Source organism: Littorina saxatilis, linkage group LG5 (assembly GCF_037325665.1).
Source record: "Littorina saxatilis isolate snail1 linkage group LG5, US_GU_Lsax_2.0, whole genome shotgun sequence".
In the NCBI taxonomy this organism is placed as follows: Eukaryota; Metazoa; Mollusca; class Gastropoda; order Littorinimorpha; family Littorinidae; genus Littorina; species Littorina saxatilis.
Window position 1 is genome coordinate 49,835,691 of NC_090249.1, and position 23,114 is coordinate 49,858,804.

The following is a 23,114-nucleotide window of genomic DNA, read 5'->3' on the forward strand; positions in this document are numbered from 1 at the left end:
AGTTCAATCTTTAGTCAAAATTTCTTCAGGTGTCTTAAATATACATGAAGCCTTCCGTTATATTTTTCTTTTCAAAGAATAATGTTTTATATGTTACTTTTTTCATCTTGGTATTAATGGTAAATGCAATAAAAGATTTGTCAATGAGATGAAAAGGTTACTATAGCCGAGACTTTTTTGTTGTTGTAATGAGACGGTAAGTTTGCCTACGTTTGACTGAACAGAGGTGCTAATACCGTATTTTCCGGGTTACAAGGCGCTACAGCGCATAAGGCGCACCCCCTTCTTTTTAAACAAAATTGTAATCCAGTCACCCATTGGGCGCAGGGGGCCGATAGGGCGCACCAAAATTAAAAAAGTATACCGGTTTGTTAACGGTCGAAGAATGAAAATAAGCCGCACATCAAAGGAAGAATACAGAGTGGAAATATGTGTGCTCTGTGTGTGCGACGAGATCAAAGGCAGGTCCATTGTGATAGCTGGGTTGCCTTGTTTAGACACTGACCTTCTTCCCAGGGGTCAATGACCCAGTTTTTGCTATGAGAGGTGGTTCCCCTGTCATAGATTTGAGAGAGGAAACACTTCCTGCACCGGGGTCAGTGACCGAGTTTAACCTATGGGGCGGTCTCTTTGATGTCTTGAGAGGAAACTTGGCCAGGGTAGTACCTAGTAGCTGAAACATGCATTATCACAAGTTGTTTGACTGGTACTCAGGCGGTCTCTTTGATTTTTTTCGTATTTCATACACGGATTAGGCGCTTCGTTATACAAGACGCAGGGGTCAAACTCGAGGAAAAAGAAAAAAGTCGCGCCTTATGACCCGGAAAGTACGGTACATGTATCCTGTATCAAAGCAAGAGATCTGTACAAATTCAGGTGCATTCTGAACGAATGATGTCTTGGTTACCATCACAGTATACCACGTCACACATTTTTTTTGTAAAAGGCAGAAAAAATCAATCAGAAAAGAAAAAGAAAATGTGTGTGTTTGCACACACAGCCACACATGCTATTAGTGGTCATGTTAAGACATTTTCACAAAATGTCACAATCTTACGTAGAATGAGAGGGAAAACATTGCTCGGCACATGTGGATGTTTTAAACATTTACTGACCAAACACATCACTCTACTAGCAGGTGGTTTGTAAAGCATTAAGGGCAGGTGGGCCAGTGCAAAATTGACCAAATCGTTCAAAACACTGTTTTGGGTATTTTAGCAGATTATGTTTCCATAACATACCTATCATCCATGTGTGTCGGTGTTTTTGTCAAAAGTGTCCTATTTATCTGTCAATAAAGACAAAATGTGAACATGTGTGGCATTGATTGTCTTCTGTAGTCGATATTCCCCCGCCAAAAAATGTCTCATTTCAAAGGCTAGTTACGGCTTTGTCCTCAGCAAAACAGTGCATTCACGACATACGAAACTGCGCAGCAGCTCTTGACCTATAACATGACCTCAGTGTTTTGATGAATGTTCCATTCACTCAGCCACTTGTCCGTTGCAAAGGCAGCAATCGTAATCGAACGGAAATGTCCTTATTTGGAAGGTACTCGACATCCATTGGTTCGTTTCATAAACCGAAATCGGGAACCAGTTTACTTTGTGAGTGCGCATGCTCAGCTTACGAATGTTGCATACGGAAACTACCGAAGAGACTCTCGGCCATGACGGGAACACCCGAAGTTCACTCGGTTTTACAACATCCTGGTTACACATCAAACGATCGGTGACAACCGAAAGCGAATTTTTCCTTGAGAAACAACCTTTGATACGATAACAATGGCTCGAAATAAGAAAGAGGACAATGTCTTTATTAGTTCGGTTAGCAACAACAAGTAGTTCCGCTGGTACTAAGCCAAAGTTTGGATTCTGTCGGTGTTTCCGATACAGAGGAAAGCTTTGATCTCCACGCAGATTCACAAGTCGCCATTTCCGAACACGCCATGCAGCACACTTTTTACGTCTCGGCTTTGGCTTGCTTTGCGCTGAATTTGAGTCAGTTTCTGTGCAGTATCTCCTCGACAAGCAAGTTGAGCATTTGCTACGCAAAAAAACAAAAACAGGAGAAAGTATCCAACATCAGTCAGATTATCGGTAATGTTTGCTGGGCCTGCCATTTCCCGAACGAAACTGGATCAGCAACAGTTTGTATCAATCTGCACTTTCGTAAATTCCGTCACTGTCTTGACGAACTGTGTCATTTTCTTCACCGCGATACACAGTTCATTGCGAAGAGCTTCCTCAGTAAATCGTTCAGATTCCACGTACGATTTGTTGTCAAAAAACAACTCAAACGAAAGTTTCAAACTCATCATCCTCCATCTTGCTTGTCGAAGCACCAAAGTACTGTATCGATGTAAAAACAAAAGCAGAAAACTTCGAGGAAACCAACAAATCGACGAGATAACGGAAAGAAATAAGTCTCGTTCTGGCTCAAGTAAGTTACCGTTAAAAATACCGTTATTCTCGCATGCAAATACAAACGAGAATCGGGTCATTGATACACGTTTAGCGCTGGGGCAGTATTCCCATGCTGGTTGACAGAGGGAAAGAAGGGATGGACGCATAAATTCTCTGCTGGCGTGCTAAAGGCTAAGTAGTTTGCAATTCAAATAAACTAAGCTGTTCATTCATAACACAGTTTTGTCCTTGTATGTCTGTTTCAATAGTGTTTCTGTGGTGTTCAATCTTCAATGTCGTTTTTCTCAGTTCAGCCATTTTGCCTACGGTTACGTCTTGGGTTACGCGATTTCTCTGGCTGTAATTTAGCTAGAGCAATATTTTCTTTTGTAGTTTGTGCAGAATATAACATTCTGGGGGATTACGAAGGGATTTTGCTGAAATTTTATTATAGTCATATCCAGATTATTTCAAAAAATAATTTCGCAAGCGTTACCCTAAAGTTTGACAGTTGTAACAAAGAAGTGTTCCTAACTCCAAATATAAATATAATAAACAAGATCTGCTTCGTAATCCCCTAGAGCATACCCAGAAGGATAAAATAAAACAATAATTAGAAGTGTGACAATCACATCTGATGAAAATCCGGGTATCTCCTGTACTCCACTTTTGTCTGTATTTTGACTGTTTTTGTCCCGTAAAACAAAAACCAGCAACCGAAAATACAAAAAGTGACTATTCTTTGTCATCATTTGTTCATTTCTTTCATAAAATAACATTCAGACACAATAAAACATTCAAAATTTAAAAAAAGGTAGTGCACTGGCCCACCTCCCCTTAACAAAGATCTCCACCCTGTAGTAGAGTCTTCAAGACATCTGAAAACTTTGTTCTATGACTCAAAATGACCCTGACATACTGCAAAAACAAATAAAAGCAAAGAAGAAGGTGAAGAAACAAGACAACCCTGAATAAAAACTCAATTACTAGCAGACAACAAAGCCACTGATTAACACACCAAGTCAGGACAGTGTCATGAGCCAGAGACAACAAGTTTGTAATAACATGATAACAAAACTTGTGGAATTCTTTCAGTCGTTTTTATCACAGCTGCATGTCTATCTCTCAGCAAAATCTCTTATCACAAACCTTGAGCGTTCTGTCTCACATACTCTTCACCAAAAAAAGTGTTTACACCACAATATATATTAACACAGAAACACACAAATGACCTCAAAGGCTTTGTTTGACATTAAGTCTAAAACACAAATTCCCTTAATCTATGGCACAAGTTGCACATTCGGTAGAAAATATTGTGCAGCAATTCAGCTAAGGCCAAAAAAAAAATAGGTGTGGTTACGGTAACATAGCCAAAAAAAATAGGGTAGGTAGGTAGGCAATCACTTTTTTTTTTTTTAACTTTTTTTTCTAATGTGTACAAATTAAACCTACTTGACAGGGAAATAAGTGTGCGACTCGAGCGTTTTCGCTTTCATTGCGTTTTCTGCACTTTTTTTTGTGTGTGACAAATGTAATAAAAAGTTATAGGGTCGGCCCCTAAAAATAGGGTAGGTCGGGTTACGGTAACCACACCTATTTTTTTTTTAGGCCTAAGCAAGACTGAATTCATTTCCTTCATTGCCACTATAAGGTAAAGGTAAAGGTATTCCCATAACCATCTGGTCGTAGGGGAGAGAGATGTTAGAGATCTCCACTTTTCTGGGGGCCAGCTTTTTATGAGGGCGGTGCCCATCTCCTCTCCCTCGCTGCCTTTGCCTTCCCCGGCCCTGAATAGGGTCAGGTACCCATTTCCAGCTGGGTGGACTGGAGAGCGCTCGGAAAAATCGGGTATTTGTATTTGTCCCCGAGTGGGGGACGAACCACGACCTCCAGCGTGAGAGGCAAGCGCTCTAACCACTGCGCCACTATATATAAGTTTAATACACAAGTGTTAAAACATTATGCTTCACACTAAATCGGTGGTAAAAGAAAACAAAGAAACAAACAAAGAAACTTGTGCATCAATTTAGCAAAGCATGACTTTCCTTTCCTTCGTAGCCTAGCTGCCACGTACAAGGCCAACATCGTTTGCACATAAAAAAACCTCTGCAACACAGATAACTTTCTATATCTTCCAGTAGAAAAGTTCAACCAACAGAATTCTCTCAGCCTCAACAGCACAGAAATCTTTGTCGCTGTCAATTCTTTTTTTACTTTGAATACACGTTTTGTACACATCTCCTGATATAATTTATTATGCAAAAATGACAAATCTTTCCACCAAAACTGGCATCAAACAATTCCTGCTGTCAGTCACAGTCCTGACATCACACTAACAAAACATGTCCCAAGTTGGCCGCCGAGGATGTTAAATCGAAGTTTAATTCACCGCACTTCAAACATGTCTGCCTAAGTAAGTAAGTAAGCGATGCATAAGCGATTCTATTCTCGTCTCCAACAGATCCACAGTGTGATCTACTCACACCTGCAGCAACGTTCACAGTCTGTTTCCGTTTCACCAGACTCTTATCACTGCACAGAGCAGATTGATCACATCATAAATGTGTTGCCTAGGCGATGGACACATCGGCGATACCCCCTCGGGCATTCTGGGACGTTCTGGAGCCTTTGCGGATCAGTTCAATGTTGCTTCCAAAGGCGCTACTGCTCATGCTGACCGAGTCTGCCTCAGATGGTGGGGGAGGGGGTACGTTGCTGTTGTTGGTGACGTCCAGGACCTGAGCGCCGTGTGGACGCCTGACGCTGGATGGTCGCACCAACGCGGCCGTGCTCCCCGCCATGCTCTCTTCATCGCCGTACTCGGACTCGGCTGCTGTGCCTGTGTGGGCTGGTGCTTCTGAAACAACAACAAAATTAACAAATGAGAAAAGTTTCACAGGCAGTTTTTTTCTCTCATGGCTGGCGCTTCGAAAGAAAACAAAAACCATACAATCAAGAAAGAAAATGAGAAAAGTTTCACAAGCAGTTTCTGTCATAATATATACTGTTGAATGTTAAAAATAACCTCGGACAACAAAAAAAGAGAAAAAAGGTGTATTTTGCCAAAAGGGGGAAAACTGTCTTGTCTGCGTGCTGGTGTGTTTATGAGGTGCTGGTGTTTTGCAAAACATAAAGTCTTTGCTTTGTGTCCAAAGAGCCTTTTACTACTACTATCTACAAAGATTTTTTTGGGACAAGTGGCAAGACCTTTGAATTTTAATTTTTACCGTACGACTTTAAAAACTGTTCAAATGGTGCCATTTACTTATAACCTGCAGACTTATGAGTGTGAGTGAGTGAGTAAGAAAGAGAGAGAAAGAGAGAGAGAACAAGAGAGAAATAGAGAGAGGACAAAAAAGAGAGAGAAAGCGGGAGACAGAGAGAGGGCAAGAAACAGAGAGAAAGAGTGAGTGAGAGAATCAAACTTAATTTTACAACGATTAAGTGTGTGTGTGTGTGTGTGTGTGTGTGTGTGTGTGTGTGTGTGTGTGTGTGTGTGTGTGTATGTGTGTGTGTGTGTGTTGTGTGTATGTGTGTGCATGTGCGTGAGTCTGTGCGTGCATGCATGCATGCATGTTTATGTTTGCATGCAGGGTGCATGCCTGTATCTACAAATTAAAACAAGTCAATAACCATCTGAGTTAAAAAATGATTAACAAAATTAATACAACTCATATATATCTGAAATAGACTATAGATTTGAGAGTGTCACCAACACACATGCTGAACACAAGCGTACTAAAAACTTGATAGTAATTCCAACAAGCAAAACTAAACACAAGATTCACAAACATCAAAACATTGCATCTCAAGCATGTTTTTCACTCATGCTGGACATCTTTCAGAAGAGAATACACTCAAACTCAAAGCAACAGTCGGCATACTCTGAAAACAATGCTCTAAGAAGAAAATATCCACAACACAAAACGTCTTACTGTAACACATCTCCCCCTAGCAAAGCAAACATGTGACTGGAGAAGATTGAAGCTCCAATACATGAAACACATCAAAGCTTAAGTTAGGGGAACCAGTCACATTCAAACTAGGCTTGTATTAAAACAAAATTGGGTGTACAAAAGCTAACGTCATCAGTAAACATTTACATACTAAGCGGGTACACGCAAAGCAGAAAAGACGAATGTAAATAAGAGTCAGGTTTTTATGTCTTGTAGAAGAGTTGCTTTTCCTTGGAAACGCTGAGGCAAATAAACCCACGTGACATTGCAGCCAAGGTATCGACTGACATCCCAGTGATTAGCTCCTCTCCAAGTTTTTTCTACTGTCCATTCAATACTACCCTCTTTTTGTTCAAAAGTACATACATCTTCTTCTTCTTCTTCGTTCATGGGCTTAGACTCCCACGTTCACTCATGTTTTTAGTACGAGTGGATTTTTACGTGTATGATCGTTTTTACCCCGCCATTCAGGCAGCATACGCCGATTTCAGGGGATGTACATACATCAAAGCTGACTATTCCGTGAAAGGTGGATGCAGCGCCTATAGGCTGTTGATCTACTGGCCGATGTGAATGCGTGATATATTGTGTAAAAAATTCCATCTCACACGGCATACGCGCTTTGAACTTCGGAAAAGGCGCTATATAAATATCCGTTATTATTATTATTATTATTCGACACTTTCATGATCGCATTTCTTAATTAGTCAACAGATTGCTAACCATGTCAGTGGTCTGAACACTAGCAAGCGGCGTGTCACATGGCTTTACTTGCCTCAGTATTTTGAAGAAAAAGCAACTCTTCCACAACGCATTAAAACCCAAAAGAGTTATTTCCAAACATCGTCTACTGAGAAGGCAGCCAAGGAAACAAAATATAACATGTACATCCACGATTCTCGACCAGCAAGTGAGAGCTGCACAAGTGACATTTCAACAACTTCAGGTACAAACAACAGACCTACAACTGCAGCTATAGTAACAAAAGAGGACACACACAACACGACCACGACAACTCAGTATCACCATCAGAATCTGCTGGCAGTGTCAAGATGTTCAGCTGTATCCTGACTCCTTCTGAAGACAGCAACCCTGCACTCCACTCTCACTATCTACATGCTCAGTTATTTTATTTTTTTAAATTTGCACATGGATGTCACAAGATTCAGTCAATAAAAGCACTGATTTCTGGTTGAAGGCATTCGCAGAAACCAGATAAAGCCAACTATGTGCTTGGAAGCGAACAAAAAGACGAATGCAGCAGAAAACATGAGGAGAAAGTCAGCAGAATTGTAGGAGCCAGGTTAATTTGCAGAAGCAGGTTGCAGGTCAGGGACTTTGCAGCAAACAGCGCTCGCTCTGTCCGTCATGCGTCCTCAGCAAAGCAGGGATGCGATCTGAAATAGACACTGAACGCAGCACGCTACTTTAAATCATGTCTACTGTAGGATTAAAAGGCACACTCCTTCCCGTGTAAAACAGTTCAGCTCACAGTCTCAAGTCTGGCCAGGCTTTTTCATGAGATAATACCATCCCTCTACTTGGTCACATACTAAAATTGAACAGAATTTTAGGAAATTTATTCATCAAAAATTTCCAACTGGCAACAGTAATTAAAGGGACAGGAGTCCGGGTGTTGGTTTTTGGTATGTGTCCAAGTGGAGGGATGGTCTGAGACGCTGAGCTCAACTGTCAGGAAGGAGAGTGCCTTTAAGTTTAGAAATTGTAAAGAAGTGGAGTTGGAATGGGGAGAAAGAGAGGGGAGGTGGCCGAGGAATGATCTTTCTCTTTAATCGAACGAGCAAAGCATAAGACTAGACTAGCGTAAAGAAAGATGCGCTCTTCAAAGCGAAGAAAGACGTGTCTACCTGCTCTCTGAACTCTGTCCTTGAGATCCTCTGGTACATCGTCGATTTCATCATCCAGCAAGTCCGTCTGGTTCTTGGCAAAGTTGATGAACACCTGCGGGAGGAAATTGTGAACTGTTATACATGACATAGAACAGGCTGAAACATTGTTGTGAGGAGCAAAGTGATGTAAGCACTCTTATTGCAAACAACATGTGCAACAAGAGTAAGCGATAGTTGAGCGGAACAAATCTGCTGGCACCTGAGAGAATAACAAGCATTGAAATGAACAATAATTTTTATCATTATGTTTGACTTGTATTGAAATGCTGATGGTATGTTGCTGTGTACCTGAGCTGTGCTTTGTGCCTCTTGTAACTCTAGTGTATACTGTAACTTGCTTGCTTACATGGTCTATGTGTAATTATGACAGATATAAAATTGCTAATTGCTACAGTTACCCTCAAAGGCAAAATGGTTTCCTTTACTGATTGAACAGGCAAAAAGATACAGAAATAGAAACACACAAGAGCTACTCAAAACATACATACAATGTAAATGAGACAGGGACAGACAGACAGACAGACAGACAGACAGACAGAGACATGCAGGCAGGCACACAGACTGTAACACAGACACACACACACACACACAGAGACACTAACAGACACACACACAGACACAGAGACACTAACAGACACACACACACACACACAGAGACACTAACAGACACACACACAGACAAATACAGGGACACAGACACAAATACGCACACACACACACACACACGTTCTTCACCCCTCTCACCCTTCTTCTCTCACAACCACACCCACACCATTCCTCTCCTCACCTGATCCAGCGTGGTCTGTGAGACGGAGTAATCCTCCACGTGGAGCCTTTTCTTGCCTTCTTCCATGGCGGCAAAGAGCTGAGCCAGAGACAGATTGTCAGACGCCATCTGGTACTGAAGCATGTTGTGGTGCTGTTCGCGCAACACGGAGCTGGGGAAGCGTTTGGAGATGAAGTGCTTCACGGGTTCCATGTCAGGATTCTGGCCGCTCACACGCAGGATGATGGTATAGCCGTCACCAAACCTGGAGTCGTACAGAATGAATGTGAAAGACATCGAAAATATTAGGCAAGAAACTGCCTTGAAACTGCATGAAGATAAATCTGTTACAGCAAATGTTTACATGTGTAAATGACGAAGACATGTTTAGGACAGATCTTTTAAAAAGTTGTCCTTTCCTTGAAATCAACTACGCAACAACAGCAAAAACAAGAGCTCCAACAGCTACAATACTCATCCAGAAAGAAAACTCAGACTTCTCATGAGTGACCCCTTACTGTCGGGGCCATCAACACTGCTCATTCATACATTCCAGATGGCATTCCCTCATGCTCTCATCATTCCTCCCCTTACCACATCACCTCCCCCCCCTTCCCCCCCTCACTTCCAGACCGTTCACACACGACTCTGCTAGTCCACTCCTGCATAACATCTAACCTTCCTTCTCCCCGCCCGCTGCCAATCTGTCTTGTTTGAATAGTGTTTATATTACTCTGACCAGTCTCTCTATACTCACTGTCTGATCAACAAAAATATATCCATGTTACACCGTACCTGTTCTTGAGGTGCTGGATGCTGCCGAGGCATTTGAATGTTCCGTTGACCATGATGGCCAGGCGACCGCACAGAGCTTCACACTCCTCCATGCTACACACAGAACAAACAAGAACTTGACATAAGCATTCACAATAACAAGTAAGAAAAATGCTGTTCCAAGAAGCAATAGGTTTCCACCTTCTAGCGAAACACATACATACTCAAACACACACACACTCGCGCGTACCTTTGGTAGTTTCCTAACACACACACACTCGCGCGTACCTTTGGTAGTTTCCTAACTTTGAACACATGCACACCAGGGTGTTCAGACACCAAGGAGAAACGAAACAGAATTGACTCCAGGAAATAAATCCCTCGCCAAACATGAGGGTACAACCCACACCGATAGCAACAAACTGGTTTCAAAGCCAGCGCCGCTACCGACTGGGCTACAGAAAGACGGTATCATTAGGCTCAACGTAGGTCACATACCTGTGGGAGGTGAGAATGACAGAACGTCCAGCCTTGACAATGCTGTTGATACAGTTCCACAGGAAGCGACGCGCTTTAGGATCCATGCCAGTCGTGGGTTCATCCTGCAAGCAATAACACTCTTAACATTATCTCACCTTAAAAGTACCCTTACACAATACAAATTCATTTTCATTCATAACAAGAAGAGCAAACGCTCGATCGAGTCACTTTCGCAGTTCTGAATATTATATGAGGCATCAGATGGACAGGAAGAAATTGCTATTCACAACACAATGAGTCACGTTCACATAAAATTTGAGCCCGGTCACTTTTATAGTTTCCGAGAAAAGCCCAACGTTAAGTTGTGTGTTGCCGAACAGAAAAGGCTAGTTATCTCCCTTGTTTTTCTGATAACGTTCGTAAAAGGCTACAGATGTAAATACTTTGATGTAAAGAATAATCCTACAAAGTTTCAATCACATCCGATGAACTTTGTCAAAGATATAAAATGTCTAATTTTCCTTTGACGCTGACCTGTGACCTTGAAAAAGGTCAAAGGTCAACGAAACCATCGTTAAAGTGTAGAGGTCATTGGAGGTCACGACTAAACAAAATGTGAGCCCGATCGCTTTGATAGTTTCCGAGAAAAGATATAAAATGTCTAATTTTTCCTTTGACGCTGACCTGTGACCTTGAAAAAGGTCAAAGGTCAACGAAACCATCGTTAAAGTGTAGGGGTCATTGGAGGTCACGACTAAACAAAATATGAGCCCGATCGCTTTGATAGTTTCCGAGAAAAGTCCAACGTTAAGGTGGTGTCTACGGACGGCCGGCCGGCCGGCCGGACGGCCGGCCAGACGGCCGGCCGGACAGACTAACACTGACCGATTACATAGAGTCACTTTTTCTCAAGTGACTCAATAATGGGACTGGCAATTAAATAACAAGAAGGGCAAAGCCCATACGACTCACATGCTTGACCTCAAATAACTAAACCTAGCAATGACATCATACACTAAGAACTGCTTTAAACATTTTTCCTACCCAAGGTCAAGGTCATCCAAGGTCATGCAACACAAAGCTGTTAATTCAAGACATAGGAAGTACAATGGTGCTTATTGGCCCTTTCTACCATGAGATATGGTCACTTTTAGTGGTTCACTACCTTATTTTGGTCACATTTCATAAGGGTCAAAGTGACCTTGACCTTGATCATATGTGACCAAATGTGTCTCATGATGAAAGCATAACATGTGCTCCACATAATGTTTAAGTTTGAAACAGTTATCTTCCATAGTTCAGGGTCAAGGTCACTTCAAAATATGTATACAATCCAACTTTGAAGAGCTCCTGTGACCTTGACCTTGAAGCAAGGTAAACCAAACTGGTATCAAAAGATGGGGCTTACTTTGCCCTATATATCATATATAGGTGAGGTATTCAATCTCAAAAACTTCAGAGAAAATGGGGAAAATGTGAAAAATAGCTGGTTTTTAGACAACATTTATGGCCCCTGCGACCTTGACCTTGAAGCAAGGTCAAGATGCTATGTATGTTTTTTGGGGCCTTGTCATCATACACCATCTTGCCAAATTTGGTACTGATAGACTGAATAGTATCCAAGAAATATCCAACGTTAAAGTTTTCCGGACGGCCGGCCGGCCGGCCGGCCGGCCGGCCGGCCGGACGGACGGACGGACGGACGGACGACTCGGGTGAGTACATAGACTCACTTTTGCTTCGCATGTGAGTCAAAAAGCAGACACGCCAGAAACCAGGTTAGGTACTTTTTTTTTAATCAATATTTCGGCAGAGAAACTGCCTTCATCAGGATGGTAAGAAATAAGAAAGTATGGAATCAAATGATAAGAAAGTATGTGACTGGCAATGTAATGCCCCTCTGCTGAGTGGGCATTTCATTTTAACGACTTTATTGTCCCATCTCCCAAGACTCAGAATAAAGAGGGAACTGTTGCATGTTTGTGATTATTTTGTTTGAGCGCAGCAAGTTTTAGCTTGGCTTAACAGCGTAGCAATTTGTTACAGCGACTCTAGCATGCTACGCAGAAGGCGTAACACTTGGCAGCTCTGTATGAATCATTGATTACTCAAACAAACACTGCTGAATACCAATCATTGACTCGCGGATTACTTTGATGAACACGGCTGAATACTATGACTCGCTGATTACTCAAGTCAAAAGGTGATAAAATCCTACCAGGAAGATGATGGGTGGGTTTCCGATGAGAGCAATGGCGGTGGAGAGTTTGCGCTTGTTGCCCCCGGAGTAGCTGCTGGAGATTTTGTCAGCATACATGGTCAGACCCAGCTTCTGTATCGCCCAGTCAGCAACCTGTACACCATTCAATAGTTCATGTTAGTGTTCTCCTGAAAATTGAGTATGGCTGCCTGCATTGTTGGGGAGGGAGGGGGAAACAGCCATACATGTAAAAGCCCACTTGTGCAAAACACAAGTGTATGTAGGAGTTGCAGTCCATGAACACAGAAGAAGAAAAAGAAGAAGTAGAAAAAGATGTTTGTGTAATTTGACACCAGGGTGGCAAGATCAAAGGAAACTGAATAAGATGCAATAAGAACAGGTAAGGCAGCATGAAAAGAAGAAATTTACGTTGATTACTGACAAACATTAAGTTACTGTGTCTGTGATATACAGAAAGACACCATAAAAACGTATCAACCACCCTGCAAACACCATTAAAAACGCACACACACACTGACGACCCCTAACCTCCTAAACCCCCCCCCATTTAAAAAAAAAAAGTTTCTTACAGATTTGATGTCGTCCCAAGGTATGCCCCTGATGCGAGCGTAAAACTCCAGGTGTTCTCGCCCTGTGAGCAGGGGGTCGAGAGCGTCAAACTGGGGGCAGTATCCCATGTACTGCTGGACCTTCACCATGTCAGATTTGATTCTGCAATACAGAGAAGGCAACACAGCAGCCATGAAAACCACAGTCACAATTCATATAGACAAAGGGGTAAGAGTGTTAAGGTGGAAGGGGGGGGGAGGAGGGGGGGGGGGGGCACAGTTATGCAAAAAGAAACAGACATGCAATAAACTAACCATCACAAAAGTATCAGGAGAATCTGCTCAAGAAAGAAGCTCATTTGTTTGCTTTTCTACAAACTAACAAAATGTCACGTGTAACAGATCTACCATCAGCATCATCATCATCATCATCATCATCATCATGAAGAGACAGAAAAGAAGAAAGAAAGAAAGAGAGAGCTCTCAAATCACACATGAAAACCCACATCAAAGTCAGTGACAGTGAATGAGAGGAAACTGACCCGAAGCCATTGATGTGAGCGTCGCCCTGGCTGACCTCCACGTCACCGGTCAGCATCTTGAAGGTGGTTGTCTTGCCCGCACCGTTGACCCCTAGCAGGCCAAAGCACTGACCCTTGGGGACCCCCACACACAGGTGGTCCACCGCCGCCATGCGACCCTTCTTCCCTGGCGCCCAGTACACCTGTAGGGCACAAATAGACTCAAATAAGGATAAGTATAAGATTTCATATAGTCCTGTGTGGTTACCCTCATGACAATTTGGGCTGCTTTTTCACTGAGGAAAGTGAGCTGCCATACAGTACGGCACTACCCACTATTTCTTTTTTTTTAGCATGCGTGTATTCTTGTTTTCAAGCCCCGATACTTTCGCTGTGAACTTGGGTTCTTAATCGTGCGCATGGGGGTGTTTGGACACCGCATAGAATCTGCACAAAGTTGACTCGGGGAAGTAAACCCCTCACCGATCATGGGGATCGAACCCACACCGATAGCGACAACTGGTTTTGAAGCTAGCGCTGCTACCGACTGAGCTATTTCCCCGCCCCCTGAAGATAAATGACAAACCACAGCGACTGAACAAACCAAGACATCTCTTCTTGACCATGAATTCTAAAGGGACATCTCTGATGTCAAAACCAAAAACAAGTAGGCGAAGACATCATAAGCGAAGCTTGACATCACGTAAAACATGAGGTACTGACAATGAATTTCAAAAAAGAAGTCGATCTCTGCAACTTGGTCATATCAGCAGAAGAAAAAGAATGGCAAGGTCATCGCCAGGCTGTGCATGTATCGGTATCGGATGTCATTAAGAGTCCATTTCTTCAAATGCATATCATAATGGCAAGGTCACCGCCAGGGTGTGCATGTATCGGTATCGGATGTCATTAAGAGTCCATTTCTTCAAATGGATATCAGAATGGCAAGGTCATCGCCAGGCTGTGCATGTATCGGTATCGGATGTCATTAAGAGTCCATTTCTTCAAATGCATATCATAATGGCAAGGTCATCGCCAAGCTGTGCAAGTATCGGTATCGGATGTCATTAAGAGTCCATTTCTTCAAATGCATATCATAATGGCAAGGTCATCGCCAAGCTGTGCAAGTATCGGTATCGGATGTCATAAAGAGTCCATTTCTTCAAATGCATATCATAATGGCAGCAAAATAAAGCAAGGCTAGTGGGCTATCTGTGCAAAAGGACATCCATATAGTCTTTAGTTCTTTTTTTCCCAATGATTGTACAATGGAAAATTTCCTGGATAAATTTTCATTTAATTAATATACTTACCCGAATCACATTAGCATTGAGTCACCTGAGATGCTTATCACTGAAAAACGCTTACCCGGCTAAAAATTTTAAAGGGAAGCAACCCCATCACCAAAACGAAAGTGAAAGTAGCTTTGGTAATGGGCCAGCACACCGGGAGTTACCTCCCATACGGGTGTGTGCCACGTCACTTCCTCTAGGAACACGTGCCTATTCTCATACGGCTTTAAAAATCTTAAAACCATACGCGGGGCAGGTGGGAGGGAATACAGTATGTGATTCGGGTAAGTATATTAATTAAATGAAAATTTATCTAGGAAATTTTCCATTAAATAACATATTCTTACTCCGAATCACATTAGCAGATAACATCAACAAGGCGGTGGGCTAGAAATGAATCAAAACTCACCATCAAGTTCTGGACAGGAACTGGCCTGCTGCTATGAGCGCTGGAAGGCTTCTGAAGCCATCCTGTCGAAGAGCCGAGACGTCCCGAAGATAAAAGTTTAAGAAAACATCTTCAGAACGCCAAAACGCAGTTGTCAGCACCTCCTCTAGACATCTGGAGCGCAGTACTGCCAGAGAGGATGCCCACGCCCTCATTTCATGAGCTCGGGCCGAGTCAAGTGGCAAGGAGGGCATGACCCCCCCCCCCCCTCTTTGTGCGAGTCCACTCATAAGCTTGCTTAATGAGCGAGGACACCCACCAGGCCAACGATACCTTCGACAAATCTTACTCGCGCCTAGAAAAGGGCGAGATAAACAGCAACTTCTGAGAACTAGACCGAAACGGCTGAGTCCGGGCTAAGTACAGACGAAGAGCCCTCACAGGGCAATTGACCGAATCAAGGTCATCCGGGACCAACGCGCTGATCAGAGCCTTGACTCTAACCAGCGGAGAGGCCTGCCCCGGAGACTGATTCTTGGCCAGGAAATCGGGACGGAAACGCAAAGATGCGGAACCGTCCGACTCAAAGGAGATATCTCCAGGCTGACCCGACAGGGCGTGGACCTCGCTACCCCGTCGGGCCGTTGCCAACGAAAGAAGAACCAGCGCTTTGCGAGTGACATTGAACAGAATGGCCTCGCTCAAAGGCTCAAAATCCGCAGAACATAGGAATTCCAGGATTAACAAGAAGAGCAAACGCTCGATCGAGTCACTTTCGCAGTTCTGAATATTATATGAGGCATCAGATGGACAGGAAGAAATTGCTATTCACAACACAATACAGATGTAAATAATTTGATGTAAAGAATAATCCTATAAAGTTTGAATCAAATCCGATGAATAGTTTCAGAGATATGATATTTCAATTTTTTTCCTTCAAGACATACCTGTGACCTTGAAAAAGGTCAAAGGTCACCAAAGCAGACGTCAAAGTGTAGAGGTCACTGGGAGTCACGTTCACATAAAATTTGAGCCCGGTCACTTTTATAGTTTCCGAGAAAAGCCCAACGTTAAGTTGTGTGTTGCCGAACAGAAAAGGCTAGTTATCTCCCTTGTTTTTCTGATAACGTTCGTAAAAGGCTACAGATGTAAATACTTTGATGTAAAGAATAATCCTACAAAGTTTCAATCACATCCGATGAACTTTGTCAAAGATATAAAATGTCTAATTTTTCCTTTGACGCTGACCTGTGACCTTGAAAAAGGTCAAAGGTCAACGAAACCATCGTTAAAGTGTAGAGGTCATTGGAGGTCACGACTAAACAAAATATGAGCCGGATCGCTTTGATAGTTTCCGAGAAAAGTCCAACGTTAAGGTGGTGTCTACGGACGGCCGGCCGGACGGCCGGCCGGCCGGACGGCCGGCCGGCCGGCCGGACAGACTAACACTGACCGATTACATAGAGTCACTTTTTCTCAAGTGACTCAAAAACAAGTCCCACTTGGGAGCGGGCAAACGAGCTTTAGCTTCCTAAAGAGCAGCCCCTTTAATGACCGCAGCTATAACGCCCCCGACTCGAACAGACCGACCGATCTGCTTAAGAGTCGCCGAGATAGCGGAGCGCCGGACCCTCAACGAGGAGCCTGAGGCGCCCTGCGAAGACATGAAAGAGAGGTGGTTGGCGACCTGGATGGAGCGCGGAGCCACCGAACTCACCCCTGTAGCTGAACACCAGGCAGTCCATGCCTTCCAGTGGGAAGCATAAACTGACGAGGTGGACGCTCTAAGCGAGCGAGCCACCAAGTCCAGACGGATGGAAGCCATCAGGAGAGGCAAAGTGGAGCGAATCTGAGCTTGGAGCTTGTCCACCCTTCTCTGAGAAGGCTGGACAGTCCACGCGACCGTGTCGAAAAACATCCCCAGATAAGTGAATGTCTGTGACGGGGTCAGCTCCGACTTTGCCCGGTTGATCGAGAACCCCAACAAGTTGGATTCTCGAAGAACCGTCAGGGTATCTTGCGAACAGCCGCTCTGGGACTAGTTCATGATGAGTCAGTCGTCCAGATAAGCCCGCAGGCGGATACCCTAGGACCTCACCAGTGCACAGACCTGTCTCACCACCATGGTGAAAATCCATGGTGCGAGGGACAGCCCGAAAGGGAGTGCGCGAAACTGGTAGATCTGATCTCCCCACCGGAAACGAAGCCATTTCCGGTCGGCCGGATGCATAAGAATGAAAGTATGCGTCCGTGAGATCGATCGAGGTCACCCAGTCTCCTGGGCGGAGAGAGTCTCGGACAGAGGCTGGCGTCTCCATCTTGAATTTAATCTCACTCAAGAAAGTGTTGAGGAGAGATAAATCCAACACGGGACGCCATCCTCCTGACGCTTTGGGAACGGCGAAAAGACGCCCTTAAATCCCAGGGAGCTATGGACCCGAACTCTCTCCACCGCGCCCTTCTGCTCCAGGGAGGCAATTTCCGACTGCAAGACGGAACGTGCTTCCTGCGAGAAGAGGGGCTAGAACCGCGGCGGCACTCGGGTAAGAGGCGCCTTTTCCTCCCGCCAGAGCAGGCGGAAGCCCGATCTCACCACTCCCACAATCCATTGGCTGTCTACTACCGACATCCAACGAGAAAGCGCACGGGAGGGGCCTCCCGCCATCACCAAGGTGGAAGGCGGGAGGGGGGTGAGATCGGGAGCGCTTCATTGGGGGTGTGGCTTACTCCCAGAGCCGCCACACCCCCTCCCCGATGCCGTCCTCTTCTTCCCGCCACGAGCGACCGGCAGAGCCTGCCGTTTCTGAGCTGGCTTGAGGTTCGACAATGTCTGAGCCTGCTTTTGCTTAGAAGGCTTAGACTGTTTCACCCCCTGCAGAGTGAAGTCGAGGAACTGACTGTCCTTGATCGACTGAATCTCCTTCTGTCTGGCATCCATTGCCAGAGAACAGAAGCGAGATTCCTCTGAGACCGGGGAGACTCTCAAGGTCTCCCTAGTAGCCAGCTCCGTGAACTGGGACTGCGAGAGGAAGAGATCCCTCCTACAGAGGACCGCTTGAGTGTACTGTAGGGAGGAAAGACGCAATTGTTCCTCATTGACCTTGGCCAAGGCGGTAAAAAGCGCAGAGACATCGTCCGCATTTTGTTCTTCACTGAGAGTGAAAGGAACCAGCGAATCGGTCAATGCCCGATACAGAGTCCGAACAAGAGTCTCCGCAACGGAGGACAGTTCGATCTGCCGACGTCCAACCTCCTCAGCAGAGAGGAGGGAAGCCTCAGAAACCGGCAGAACCGGATCATGCTTGATCGGTTTAGCCAGAAGAGGCAGCAATTCCCGGGGAACCGGAAGGGTAGCCCTAGGGAGTGCAAAAGACGCCAGCCAGCTCTGGCTCTGAGTGGGCAAGCTAAGCTTCCTATTGCCCGTAGGCACAAAGGAAGAGGCTTGAGAAGCCGACGCCACCCACTGCTGAGCTGATTCCGGAACTGGACCAAAAGAAAGCAGTAACGGAACAGGCACTGGCCGAATACCACTCCCCGCATGTGCTGGACGAACCAGCGAATGCGAAAGTTGGTAAGCCACTGACGGAGACTCGGCGAACCGGAAGGAAGAAACATCTTCCTGTGCCGGCCGGAAGTCCGCCATGGCCGAAGGAACGAACGGAGCGGAAGAGTCCGCAGCCACTACCCCTTCGGGGAAAAAACGAGACGCTACTTCCGCCGCGATGTCAAGAACAGACTTGAGCTTCGACGGAAACACGCCCCGAGACTCCTCGTTGACCACTGATGGAGCATCAGAATAGTCACACATGGAACCATGACCAAAACCACCAGTTCCGGAAGCAGAAGCATGCCCTGGCAAACCGGAAACCGGAATGCCTGTGCACGAACATCATCCTGCAACCCAGAACCTTGTGAAGGTAAGGGTAGGCAGGACGACCATCCGTAAAAAACCGGAGCTGGATGAGCTGACGTCACTCCCCCATCAGAGTGGAGTGATGCCTGCTCAAGCCTAGGCACTAAATGGCCGGAAGGCGTACGCTGGAATCCACCCTCTGGTATCCGGAAGGAAGCACCAGAAGAGGAAGCAGCGTGTCCGGCCGAAACCGGAAGTGTAGCCGTCGGAACCGCGCAATGCGGAATTGAAGGCTGCACTGGTTGACTTCATGATCCGGAAGGACCGGAAGTCAGTGAATACTCCATACTGCCGCAGCCGCCGTAGCGTGCCTGCGTGGACGGATCATCACTTCCGGCGAGTGCCGGTAGTGTAGCCGACAGAACCGCGCAATGCGGAAGCGAAGGCTGCACTGAAACCAAAAACACCAGTTCCGGAAGCAGAAGCATGCCCTGGCAAACCGGAAAACGGAAATGCCTGTGCACGAACATCATCCTGCAGCCCAGAACCTTGTGAAGGTAAAGGGTAGGCAGGACGACCATCCGCAAAAACCGGAGCTGGATGAGCTGACGTCACTCCCCCATCAGAGTGGAGTGATGTCTGCTCAAGCCTAGGCACTAACTGGCCGGAAGGCGTACGCTGGAATCCACCCACTGGTATCCGGAAGGAAGCACCAGAAGAGGAAGCAGCGTGTCCGGCCGAAACCGGAAGTGTAGCCGTCGGAACCGCGCAATGCGGAAGTGAAGGCTGCACTGGTTGACTTCGTGATCCGGAAGGACCGGAAGTCAGTGAATACTCCATCCTGCCGCAGCCGCCGTAGCGTGCCTGCGTGGACGGATCATCACTTCCGGCGAGTGCCGGTAGTGTAGCCGACGGAACCGCGCAATGCGGAAGCGAAGGCTGCACTGGTTGACTTCGCGATCCGGAAGGACCGGAAGTCAGTGAATACTCCATCCTGCCGCGACCGCCGTAGCGTGCCGGAGCGGACGGATCATCACTTCCGGCAAGTGCCGGAAATGCGGCAGCCGAAACCGACTGCCGCCGCTGTTCGATCAAATCCAGGGCCTCGTAGGTTATCGCCGGAAATGAAAGATCAGCATGGTATCGGTCGTGACCCGATGCGAAAGAGCTGTCTCCCGAGAGAGAACGTCCAGGCGCCTCACGAGGGCTATCGGACCAGCTCTGCTTACCAGCCGCAGCTGAAGAGGGAGGACGCTGCTCCAAACCGGAAATGGAAGGCAAAGACACGGAAGCCAACGCCCGGACGTCACTGCCAGATGCCGGAAACGCCAAACAACTGGCGACGGAACGCTGGAACTCTGCCTGCACCAAGCTGCGGATTTCCGGAACCAGTGACTAAAACAGAAAGGAACCAACGCACCCTGCACAGGTGCTAACAACGAGGACGAAGTCTCCGTAGTAGAGAACCGGAGCAGACGTAACAGTAGCGCTAGGCGCCGCAAAAGATAGCAGAAGTAGTAACAGCGCTAGGCGCCGAAATAGGTACAGACAACAAAGTGCTACGTTCTTGGTCTGTACAAGTAAACCTGCTTAAGAAGAAGCCTTAGGCTTAAATTTCCCCTTGGGGACCGACTTGCCACAGCGCTTGTCTGAATCAGACATGCTGTCAAATCCATGTAAACAACACGAAAACATTTTACTGAACGTAAGTCTAAACGACTGAAAACTCAGTAAAAACACACACTTTCGCGTCAACAAATTACGATAGCTACACTTGCCCGACAAAAACAGAGGCACGTAGAGCTACAAACAAAGTCACACGAGCTAGTAAACTAACTCACACAACAAAATGGCGAAACACGCAAGTAACTGACACACAAGTCAACAACGCGAGGCAACGCGAAAAAATTTACTGACACGTAAGTCTAAACGACTGAAAACACAGTAAACACACACTCTTTCGCGTCAACAAAAAACGATAGCTAAACTTGCCCCACAAAAACAGCGGCACGTAGAGCTACAAACAAAGTCACACGAGCTAGAAAACTAACTCACACAACAAAATGGCGAAACACGCAAGTCACTGACACGCCAGTCAACAACACGTGGCAACGCGAAAAAATTTACTGAAACATAAGTCTAAACGACTGAAAACACAGTAAACACACACACTTTCGCGTCAACAAAATACTATAGCTACACTTGCCCAACACAGAAAGGGGCACGCAGAGCTACGAGCAAAGTCACACGAGCTAGCTAACTAACTCACACAACAAAATGGCGAAACACGCAAGTCACTGACACACAAGTCCGCAAAAAACGGACAACGTACAGTAACGAAAACAGCGCAAACAACCAACAACAAACGGGAACGAGCTCACCAAACTGTAGGCAAGGCGAGCAGAAAAGCTGGGTAACGTGGCCGGCGGGTGTCACACAAACACACAAGGTCAGCCACAGAGCGTCAAAAAGTGAACCGTCCTCTCCGAGGTGAAAAAGACGTATGAGAATAGGCACGTGTTCCTAGAGGAAGTGACGTGGCACACACCCGTATGGGAGGTAACTCCCGGTGTGCTGGCCCATTACCAAAGCTACTTTCACTTTCGTTTTGGTGATGGGGTTGCTTCCCTTTAAAATTTTTAGCCGGGTAAGCGTTTTTCAGTGATAAGCATCTCAGGTGACTCAATGCTAATGTGATTCGGAGTAAGAATATGTTATTTAATGCTCCCTGCAGGGTTTAACCCTGGATATATGCACTTTGTAAATATCATACATTATTATTATTGTATCAGTGTAACATCCTTTCTCCTGAATTTGATTTTTGTGATAATGAGCAAATTGTAGTCTTATAAAAGTTTGACACTAAAGTATGAATAAGACTCCAATGGAAGGGCGAGAGGCCTATATAAAGGTAAAATCTTTTCAAAAGCTCTCTGATCCCAATAATTCATTTACAGAAACACTGACAATCAACCTTTTCTGTGCAAATCTTTCACCCCGGAAACACTGAGTGAACAGTAGTGCTGCACTTTCTCTGGCTTGAGCGTAACAGTATAAAATGTCAGGTGTAAAACTGAGCATTACCTTTGTCAGATTCTCCAGTCTCAGCACATCAGAGTCGGCACTGCCAGACAAGACTCTGCGACGCTCCTTGGCTACGTCAATGTCTTCATCCTCCTGAGACCTGAACTTGATGCCCCTTGATGCACATCTGTCAGAAAACAACAAAGCTCAGTGTATACAGTGGACCCCCATTTTAAGACATAAACAAATCTGAGAAAATCAGGTCTTAACACTTTCGCGACAGGACGCTAATAAATCAGTAACAGCGCTGACACGCCCATGGACGGGACGCGCATTTTTCAGTATCAGTCATACAAGGTACAAGACTCGTGATTGCTTCCCGGTTTTTGAAGATTGCAACAAATTGAGTTGTTTCCCTTGATACACGTGGTTTCCTCTTCCGGCTTGATCAAATTAGTGCAGATTTGCGTGGTGTTTTCGAACAAAAAAAATGAATCGAAGGCGAGCCTTGTCACGGGAGGAGATTCTCCGGATGTTGGATCTTGAGGATCCTGTAGATCATGATACATCGTGTCGTTTTCGCCTCAAGAAAGCGATAATAGCAGTGATATTGAGGAAGAAACAGTCCTGTTGTTGCTAGTACGAGTCGGCAAACTACACGTGGTAGGGGGTGATACTGCTAGACGAACATGTATCTCGGAATCGTGTAGGAGCTAGGGGGCGTGGCAGCACTGATAACAATGGATGGCTGGAGCCTCCTAATCCTTTTGGAAATGTTCATAGGTGTACAGTTGGTACTTTGTTGTAAAAATGTGACTTATATTCAATATGGATTACCTAGACATCATTTGGTGAGTGTCACAGTTTTGTTTCATTTGAGTCAGGATGCTGTGAGTGAATGCGTGATTTGCTTGTTTTTTTCTTTGTACTGTCTCCTTATTTCTGTGTACAATGTTAACAATATTTCAGCTAATTC

General features: G+C 45.3%; 1 protein-coding gene across 2 annotated transcripts in view; it reads right to left on the reverse strand.

The window, feature by feature from the left end:
• Positions 1-3,491: 3,491 nt before the first annotated feature.
• LOC138967373 (phospholipid-transporting ATPase ABCA1-like) overlaps positions 3,492-23,114 on the reverse strand; it is a 91,071-nt gene continuing 71,448 nt past the window's right edge. For both annotated transcript variants that reach the window (XM_070339906.1, XM_070339907.1), the window contains exons 41-49: positions 22,199-22,325; positions 13,603-13,784; positions 13,082-13,223; positions 12,510-12,644; positions 10,310-10,413; positions 9,833-9,925; positions 9,059-9,302; positions 8,230-8,323; positions 3,492-5,262 (exon numbers count right to left, since the gene is read on the reverse strand). In XM_070339906.1, coding sequence (XP_070196007.1) covers positions 4,976-5,262; positions 8,230-8,323; positions 9,059-9,302; positions 9,833-9,925; positions 10,310-10,413; positions 12,510-12,644; positions 13,082-13,223; positions 13,603-13,784; positions 22,199-22,325 — 1,408 coding nt within the window. In that variant the 3' untranslated portion in view covers positions 3,492-4,975. The remainder of the gene's footprint in view (positions 5,263-8,229; positions 8,324-9,058; positions 9,303-9,832; positions 9,926-10,309; positions 10,414-12,509; positions 12,645-13,081; positions 13,224-13,602; positions 13,785-22,198; positions 22,326-23,114) is intronic.